A 10,061-nucleotide genomic window follows, 5' to 3' on the forward strand; every position below is an offset into this window, starting at 1 on the left:
CCTGTAGGCGGCGCTGTTGCATGAAAAATCCTCATCCACAGTGTTACACACTCTCCAGCAACAAACAGGTCAGCACACACACACACACACACACACACACACACACACAGAATTAGATTTTCTTTTCATTTTATACCAACAATTTAATTTATAAGCGATTATCAGGATATAATGGCCATCACATTTACATGCAAATTTAATTATTTAAATCCACACTGTACATGAAGAATTTATATTTATAGCACGAAGAATGAAGCATGAATTTGTTTGCACACTGACAAGCAAAATAAATCAATAAATAAATAAAATCCTTGATTTAATTTTCGCCTGACATGTGCATGTTCATTCGGTGCACGAATGTAAACACTGATAATGCACTTGCATTCACTTAAGCAAAAGATCACGTGATGTGCCAGAATTTGGGGTTAGTTTCGAGTACTAAAACATGCTACAAGATGCAACAAGATATTAAAAATATATATTTAATATTTGAGTGTGTTTAGTAGCTGGTGTTTGTCTCTTTTGTGTTTATTTGGTGCACCCATGTGCATGGTAAATAAAGCATGCAGAGTAAATACTGAAGCATGCACATGTGCAAACGCAAAAGATCACGTGATGGGCCAAAATTCGGGGTTAGTTTTGTGCACTACATCATGCAGAACAAATTCTAAGCATGCACAATGCAACCCGAATCATTTAGACTGTTTTTACGCACCTGGAAGCAAAATATTAAAAAAATAATGTAGAATTTGAGTTTGTTTACTAGAGGCGAATGTTTGTCTCTTTTGTGTTTATTTTGTGCACTCGTGTGCATGCAGAGTAAACACTGAAGCATGCACTTGCATGCACTTAAGCAAAAGATCACGTGATGTGCCAGGATTTGGGTTTAGGGTTTAGTGTTTTGTGCACTAAAGCATGCAGAATAAATTCCTAAGCATGCACAATGCATCCAGACTCATGCAGACAGTTCTACGCACCTGGAAGCATGATATACAAATATAATGTAGAATTTGAGTGTGTTTAGTAGCTGGTGTTTGTCTATTTTGTGTTCATTTGGTGCATGAATGTAAACACTGATAATGCACTTGCATGCACTTAAACAAAGGGTTAGTTTCCAGTACTAAAGCATGCACAATGCAAACTGAATCACGCATTTTTACGCACCTGGAAGCACGATATTAAAAGTAATGTCACATTTGAGTTTGTTTAGTAGCTGGTGTTTGTCTCTTTTGTGTTTGCACTTGCATGTACTTAAGCAAAAGATCACATGATGTGCCAGGATTTGGGTTTAGTGTTTTGTGTACTAAAATGCAGAATAAATTCCTAAACATGCACAATGGAACCAGGATCATGTAGACAGTTTTACGCACCTGGAGACACGATATTAATTAAATATTTATTACTGGAGTGTGTTTAGTAGCTGATCTGGTCTCTAGTTTAGTGTTTATTTGGTGCACTTGAGCGGACATGACGACATGAATCCACGCAGAGTGGATTTTGGAGGGTGCATGGCATCCACTTTGCGCTCGGTGTGAGTTCGGTTGCTGTGACCGCTCTGCCTGCTGCAGCGTCTCCATTTCGACCTTCTCTCCTCACTGACGCCATGAGCAGCCAATCACAGGCCGGACTTCATTAAACAAGCCAATGAGGGATGTGAGGGGTGTGTCGTGGCGGCTGGACCACGCCCACGTTTGGGGCATTACTCGGAGTTGGGTGCAGAGATGCCAGTCCCGAGGAGGAGACGCAGCCGGACGCAGCTCGTGGTGCTGGCACTGCATGCACGCGCTTCTCCCGCTGACATCCGCGCGCGATACTCGAGGAGCGAGGGGGCAACGTGTGCACCGCGAACTTGACTCCCTAGGATATGCCTAGGACGTGTGAACAGGTGCTTCTCAGCGTGAACGGATCCGCCGCCCGGGTTCGAACCTTCTGATTGGATTTCTTGATTTTGTGTGTGCGCGCAAACCGGCTCCACAGTTCCGCGACCTGCTGCTGCTGCTGAGGATGAGGATGATGAGGATATTCGGACACTGAGGAAGGTTCATGTGGAGCTGGAGCCCGTCGGAAGGATTTTATGCACACTATGCACGACCTTAAGAGTCGCTGACGGATCGCGGGTAAGCAGCAAGCACGCAAACGCCGATGCGCAGATTAGTGTGCGGTTAGAACGCGGGTTCGCGCAAATGTGGCGCGATTTTATGCACTGCACTCGTGTTTGGTTTTATTTCTGCTATATATTAATAAATATATATTTTAATTTAATGCATGTCCAGTCTTGCGATGCATCTCCAATTCATCTTTACTTGTTTCTAGGAATGCGCGCTTGATTAGTGTAATGTGTTTTTATTTTTATTATTATTATTTTTATTATTATTATTATTATTATTATTTTATTAAAAATGCATGCTTTTGTGTGTGTGTGTGTGTGTGTGTGTGTGTATAACCTATGGGTTATTTAAGCAACTTTATGTATAGATTTTATGCATGCACGATTATTTCCACGCAGTGCAATCGAGCTTGATTAGTGTATTAATGCATGCTCATTTGTATATAATGCACTATTTTATTTGCAATGCATGCTTGCTTTTGTGTGTGTAACCTATATAGCTTATCAGTTTTAAGCAACTTTATGTATAGATTTTACATATGCAAAATTATTTGCTTTGTAATGCATGCTCAGTGTGCTCAGTGTTAATGCAGGGTCGCTTTTATGTTGAGCTTGTTTATTATTTTTATTATTTTATTATCGTAAAGCGAGCTTGATTTGGTTTATATATAATGCACTATTTTATTGCAACGCATGCTTCACTTTTGAGTTGATGTTTTCTCTGTAATGCTCGGTGTGCTCGGTGTTAAATGCATGGTGCTTGTTTATTATTATTTTATTATTCTATTATTTTATTACTGTAAAGCCTGCTCGGTTTGTGTAACGCATGATTGGTACTGACAGTAAAATTACTCTGCGCGTTTGCAGACGTTTTATGTCTGGCAGTGCAAATTCTGTGCCAAGATGCCCTCTGTGCATTTTGTGTAAAGCCACAATAAACAGAAAAATCAATGCAGTATTTTATTAGTTCTTTAATAGTTTTTGAACAGTGAACAAGCGCTCATATGTGGTGCCAGAAGTCTTTTTTATTCCCTGTAGAATTAATTCTAAAGCATATTTTTATATTCTGCACGCTGGTTGATTTATCGTGCCCTGTTTTGACTAAAAACCTTGTGCTGTGTTTTAGGGTCATGCTTCATGCCCGGCTGCACTGTTTTCCTAAACACTCCGTCCACCGTGTGAGGATTTCTGCGTAATCTGAATCTGACTGAAGGTGCTCGAACCGCTGTGATGGATTTAAAGGATTTTTACTTGCTGGCTTGCTGTGTAGCCTGTCTGTGGCTGGACCCCGCCATCGCCCAGGAGCTCACCTACTCCATCCGCGAGGAGCTGCCAGAGAACGTACTTATTGGAAATATACCAAAGGATTTGAACATCTCCCACATGAACGCTGCTAGCAACAATCTGGTTTACCGTCTGGTCTCCAAAGCCGGGGACAACCCGTTACTGAGAGTGATGAGCAACACCGGGGAGATTTTCACCACCTCCAACCGGATAGACCGTGAAAAACTGTGTCCCGGTCCCTCGTTCGAGGACGCCGAGTGCTCTTTTGAAATCGAAGTGGTCATCCTGCCCAACGACTACTTCAGGTTAATAAAAATCAAGATCGTGGTGAAGGACACTAACGACAACGCCCCGATGTTCCCGTCCCCCGTGATTAACATCTCGGTTCCTGAGAACACCCTCATCAACAGCAGGTTCGCCATCCCGTCTGCTACCGATCCTGATACCGGACCTAACAGCGTCCACCGGTACGAGCTGGTCAACGGGCAGAGCGCCTTCGGCCTGGACATCGTGGAGACCCCGGAGGGAGAGAAATGGCCTCAGCTGATCGTCCAGCAGAATCTGGACAGAGAGCAGAAAGACACTTACGTGATGAAGATCAAAGTGGAGGACGGAGGGAACCCGCAGAAATCCAGCACGGCTATACTTCAGGTGACGGTCACCGACGTCAACGATAACCGGCCGGTGTTTAAGGAGAGTCAGATAGAAGTTCACATTCCCGAAAGCTCTCCGATAGGGACGTCTGTGGTCCAGCTGCTGGCCACGGACGCAGACGTCGGTTCCAACGCGGAGATCAAGTACATGTTTGGAACACAAGTGTCTTCATCCACGAGGAGACTCTTCGCGTTAAATACGGCGACCGGACTCATAACGGTGCAGAGGCCGCTGGATCGGGAAGAGACGGCGATCCATAAGCTGCCGGTTTTAGCGAGCGATGGAAGCTCCAGTCCAGCGAGAGCCACGGTAACGATCAACGTGACCGACGTGAACGATAACGCTCCGAATATAGACCTGCGCTACATCATCAGCCCGACCAACGGCACCGTCATGCTGTCGGAGAAAGATCCCATCAACACCAAAATAGCTCTCATAACCGTCTCCGATAAAGACACGGATGTCAACGGCAAGGTCATCTGCTTCATCGAGAAGGACGTTCCGTTTCACCTGAAGGCCGTCTACGACAACCAGTACCTGCTGGAAACCTCGGCCCTGCTGGATTACGAGGGCACCAAGGAGTACATCTTCAAAATCGTGGCCTCCGACTCGGGAAAGCCCAGTTTAAACCAGACGGCGCTGGTTAAAGTCCGGCTCGAGGATGAAAATGACAACCCACCGGTTTTCAGCCAGCCTGTGATTGAACTGTCAGTCATGGAAAATAACCAGCGTGACCTTTTCCTCACCACCATCAGCGCTACAGATGAAGACAGTGGAAGGAACGCCGAAATCGTTTACCAGCTGGGACCGAACGCGTCCTTCTTCGACTTGGATCGGAAGACGGGGGTGCTGACGGCCTCCAGGGTCTTCGACAGAGAAGATCAGGACCGCTTTCTGTTCACCGTCACGGCCAGGGATAACGGCACCCGGGCGCTGCAGAGCCAGGCGGCGGTCATCGTGACCATCCTGGACGAAAACGACAACAGTCCGAAGTTTACCCATAATCACTTTCAGTTCTTCGTTTCTGAAAACCTGCCCAAGTACAGCACGGTGGGAGTGATCACCGTGACCGACGCGGACGCCGGAGAAAACGCAGAGGTGTCGCTCTCGATAGTCAGCGATAACGAGAACTTCATCCTCGACCCTTTTACCGGGGTCATAAAATCCAACGTGTCGTTCGACAGGGAGCAGCAGAACTCCTACACCTTCGACGTGAGGGCCGTGGACGGAGGACGGCCACCGTGTTCCTCCGTCGCCAAAGTGACCATAAACGTCATAGACGTCAACGACAATCCGCCGGTGGTGATCTATCCCCCATCCAACACGTCCTTTAAGCTGGTCCCGCTGTCCGCCATCCCCGGATCTGTGGTCGCCGAGGTTTTCGCGGTGGATGGAGACACCGGGATGAACGCCGAGCTCAAGTACACCATCATCAGCGGGAACAGCCGCGGCCTCTTCAGAATCGATCCCGTCACGGGGAACATCACGTTAGAGGAGAAACCCACGGCTGCAGATATCGGCCTCCACAGACTGGTGGTGAACATCAGCGACCTGGGCTACCCGAAGTCTCTGCACACTCTGGTCATGGCTTTCCTCTACATCAACTACACGGTGGGGAACTCGTCCCTGATCTACGACATGATCCGGCGCACCATGGAGACCCCGCTGGACCGGACCATAGGCGAGAGCAGTGAGACCTACCAGAACGTGGACAACCTCAAAACCATCATCGCCATCGTCACAGGCACCATGGTGGTGATCGTGGTGATCTTCATAACCGTCCTGGTCCGCTGCCGCCACGTGTCGCAGTTCAAAGCCGCTCAGAGGAAGAAGCAGGGCGCCGAGTGGATGTCGCCCAACCAGGAGAACAAGCAGAACAAGAAGAGGAAGCGCAAGAAACGGAAGTCGCCCAAAAGCTCCCTGCTCAACTTCGTCACCATCGACGAGAACAAACCCGACGACCCGGCGCACGAACCCATCAACGGCACCATCAGCATCCCGGCCGAGCTGGAGGAGCCCGGGATCGGACGATTCGACTGGAATTCCACGCCCACCACCACCTTCAAGCCCAGCAGTCCAGACCTAGCCAGGCACTACAAGTCGGCCTCTCCTCAGTCCGCCTTCCACGTCAAGGCCGACACGCCGGTGTCGGTGAAGAAGCATCACGTGGTCCAGGAGCTGCCGCTCGACAACACTTTTGTGGGGGGGTGCGACACCCTTTCCAAACGTTCGTCCACCAGTTCGGATCACTTCAGCGCCTCGGAGTGCAGCTCGCAGGGAGGCTACAAGACAAAAGGAGGAACCTTACACACCAGACAGGTAAAGGAGCACTTTTACTGGTCTATCAGCTCGCCGTATTCCCGCCCTGCTTACTATTGACGCTGTGATTCGCGTCTGTCCAATGAATATTGGGTACGAATAAATCGAAATGTCCCACCGACAGAAGTACTGAGGTACTTTTGTCCCGAGAACCAATATTAAGCATTGTGGGTTCCGCTTTTACCTGTGTACTTGCTTTATTTGATTATTATTTATTAATATTTTTAAACCAATGCAAATGTTGGATTTATTTTAGAGATGCACGGATTGATTTTATGGTTCTTTGGGGTCATTTCCTCATGGTAATTGACTCGACCGTCTGCCAGAGCACAACCAAGCCACGATAATTCCGTAACCGTACGTGGCTGGAAGTAAGACCAAAGAATGACGATCCTGTCCGACCAATCAGACCAACCTTAACCCTAATCGTCTCAGGTGTCTGAAAGTTCACGAGTAGAAAAATGGGCCGTCGATCATCAGATTGGTAGCCATCACTTCTTGGAGGGATTAAGATTCTGGTCACGCCAGGACCTTACGTATGGTGCCACTTTGCGATGCTGGCACGTCCGGACCATTGGTGTCTAAGTTCACCGTGATTCAGCATCAGGTCCGGGTTTGCAGCTTGATGGGCACAACCAATCAGGTCCTAGATGTGCATAAAATTATAGTCCATTGTTTTGTTGAGCACTTCTACCATATCAAATTAGAACCTGGTGTTTTTGGCTTTGGAATCGTGTTGTCGCGGATCTCTTTGGTATTTTACGTGGCAGATTTTGGGCTTTTATCGGCCGTGGTGAAAAATCCCGACTGTTCGAGCGTCTCTGGCCAAAATCGAATCGGTGCATCTCTAAACTAAATCAGAGGGTCCGACCTAGAACCGGTTCTGAACCGAGAACCGAGAGTTAAACCATGTGTGAGCTGGACTGTATGATTCTGGATGGATTTACGCCTCGTGTGTGTTTATCTTGAACTGCTGGAGGTCGGTAATGTGGGGAGAAGTTTTGCTTTTCAGAAATGCTGCAGAATTTGTAAAAGAAACATTTTTTTCTCGCTTGTCTACACTGATCTTACACTGATCTCCCTGTAGAACCTTTAACAGTAACCCGCCGTTCCCCTGCTCATCTGAGCCCAGAGCTGGTTAACCACCCGGTGTACCCGTCCTGCTTCGTACCCAGATCCGAACCCCAACCCCGATCTGGGGTGTGTTTGTTTATGTGGAGTGAATACACTCGGGTGAACTTCACCCCGGCTCATGAATGTTTAATGTCTCGTTTACATGCGGCGCCGCTAACGAGCGCTTTTAATTGGTGGGAGCTGGAGGAAGTGTGTGGTGATGAACTCGTAGAACTCAGAAATGGAACCAGAACCTGATCCGGCACTCCTGGTACTGATATTACGAACAGATCAAATCCCGACGCGTTTATGTTGTGTGTGTGGAAGTGTTGCACGAGTCCTGCTGTTTAGATTCAGATATTTAGTGGACACACTTTGGTGCTGACCTTTAACCTCAGGATGCACGTATGAAAGCTTCACGTCTGGAATGAATCGGGTCTGACGGCGCTGCAGACGTGCTGATGTATAAACTCGGTCCTCGTCGTGTGATCTTGTTTGATCAGAAACAGTGTTTAAACCCTCGGAACTGTTCAGCGTTCAGTAAGGTACTGAATAACCCGCCTGCTGTGGTAATTCTGCTGTTCAGTAAAATAAACGCGCCCCTCTGTGCTTCTCTACGTCTTTTATTTTTATTTTTCACAACACATGAGGAGTTGAAGAGTTGAAGCGGTGTTTAAGACGTCCTCGTTCACGTCTGTACTGTTTTCGATGAAGCTGCTCCGAGCTGCGGCGTGTCTCCGCCGGTCAGTAATAATAAACCTTAACATAACGAGCTTTATCCACTTCAGTTTCTATTATTCCGTCTCTGTCCGTCTCCTCGACATGTTTACACTCACAAGCGTCTGTATTAGTCAGTATAAATATGTACGTCTGCTTTACAGCTCGCAGGCTGTGCGGCACTTGTTGGCGGTTACAGGCGTGTACAGCCGGAGATGATTCACGTTTTGATTCGGCGAAGCGTCTTTATCTGCTCAAGGTCATGATGTTCCCTCACAGTTCAACGTTAATCAAAGCAAAAAAGCTTTCCAGCTTTAATTCTAGATGTTAATCCTGTTAGAAATTTCATTGTGTGAATAATTGTGGTTATATTTGTAAGTAGAAAATAAAGAGAATCAGCTACTCAGTCCACCAGTGTGAAAATTAAAGGTGTTTGTAACTGCATTAGTTTCCTCCAGCTGAAGTTCAGCTATCAGGACGGTTAGGATTTCTAGATGATTAGATTACAGTATTTACAGTAATTCACCAGAATTAAAAGCTACTTTGGGTATTGGGAATGATGGTGGTTTTGAAAACGTGGAGCTGAGAAGCGGTTATCACATTGTATCAGCTACTCAGTCCACCAGTGTAAAAGTTAAAGGTTGCACGTTTGCAAATGTATTTGTTCCAGCTAAAGTTCAGCTATCAGGACGGTTAGAAGGTTTTCCACCCAATAAGATTGCAGGGTTGGAACTGTCTGATTTGTATATCCAGTAATGCACCAGAATAAAAAGCTGCTTTGGGTATTTGAGTATTGGGAACGAGGGTGTGGTCCTGAAAACGTGGAGCCCTTATACTGGAGTCACTCATCAGGAAAGGTTGAGAAACGGCTAAATAATAGTGATTCATTAGTTAATTAATTATGTTACCGACTTTATAAAATAATGTATAGAAACAGACTGAGAACCGGTTATCACATGTATCAGCTACTCAGTCCACCAGTGTGAAAATTAAAGATCTCATGTTTATAAATGTATTTGTTTCCTCCAGCTTGAGTTCAGCTATCAGGACGGTTAGAAGGTTTTCTAGACTATAAGATTGCAGGGTTGGAACTTGCTGATGTGTATTCTAGGGTAATGCACCAGATTAAAAATCTGCTTTGTCTATCGGGGTGTTGGGAATGCTGGTGGTCCTAAAAACGTGGAGCCCTTATACTGGAGTCACTCGTCAGAAAAGTTTGAAAAATGTCAAAATAGTTTAGATTCGCTGGTAAAATAACGATATGTTACCGACTTTATAAAAAAATGATAGAACAATTGTATCAGCTACTCAGTCCACCAGTGTGAAAGTTAAAGGTTGATGGCGAATGATGGTGATCCTGAAAACGTGGAGCCCTAATAATGAAGTCACTCGTCAGAAAAGGTTAAATACTGGTTAAATAATTGTGATTTGCTGGTGTAATAGTGTTATGTTACCTATTTTAGGAAAAGAAAATATAAAAAATAGACTGAGAACTGGTTTTCACATGTATCAGCTACTCAGTCCACCAGTGTGCCAACCTGAGCGCTTAAAAAAAGAGTAAGAAGAACTCGGTGAAAACGGCAGCGGCTATAAAAAGGCACATCTTGCATCCAGTGTGGAACTATCTGTGGGGTCCAGTATTAGGGGTACTGTCCTGCCAAAAGACGCCACAACACCAGCTGAGTTCCTTCTGTACCCTGGCATCACAGCCTGAGAGAGAAGTGCAGGTAAACCCAGAGTAACCTAGAAGCATTGGGTCCTGAATCAAGGCTTGATGAGGCGCAGAGACTGCCGATTAAAGGAACCGGTCATCTGTGATCCACACCCTCTCTTTACTAAGCTATACAGGTACTGTCAGTATTAAGTA

The 10,061-nt window shown here is 46.2% G+C and overlaps 1 protein-coding gene across 3 annotated transcripts in view; it reads left to right on the plus strand.

The window, feature by feature from the left end:
• The first annotated feature begins 1,745 nt into the window (after positions 1–1,745).
• LOC134317272 (protocadherin-9) overlaps positions 1,746–10,061 on the plus strand; it is a 267,240-nt gene continuing 258,924 nt past the window's right edge. For all 3 annotated transcript variants that reach the window (XM_062998089.1, XM_062998090.1, XM_062998091.1), the window contains exons 1-2: positions 1,746–2,117; positions 3,234–6,364. In XM_062998089.1, coding sequence (XP_062854159.1) covers positions 3,338–6,364 — 3,027 coding nt within the window. In that variant the 5' untranslated portion in view covers positions 1,746–2,117; positions 3,234–3,337. The remainder of the gene's footprint in view (positions 2,118–3,233; positions 6,365–10,061) is intronic.

This window comes from Trichomycterus rosablanca, chromosome 6, assembly GCF_030014385.1.
Source record: "Trichomycterus rosablanca isolate fTriRos1 chromosome 6, fTriRos1.hap1, whole genome shotgun sequence".
NCBI lineage: Eukaryota > Metazoa > Chordata > Actinopteri > Siluriformes > Trichomycteridae > Trichomycterus > Trichomycterus rosablanca.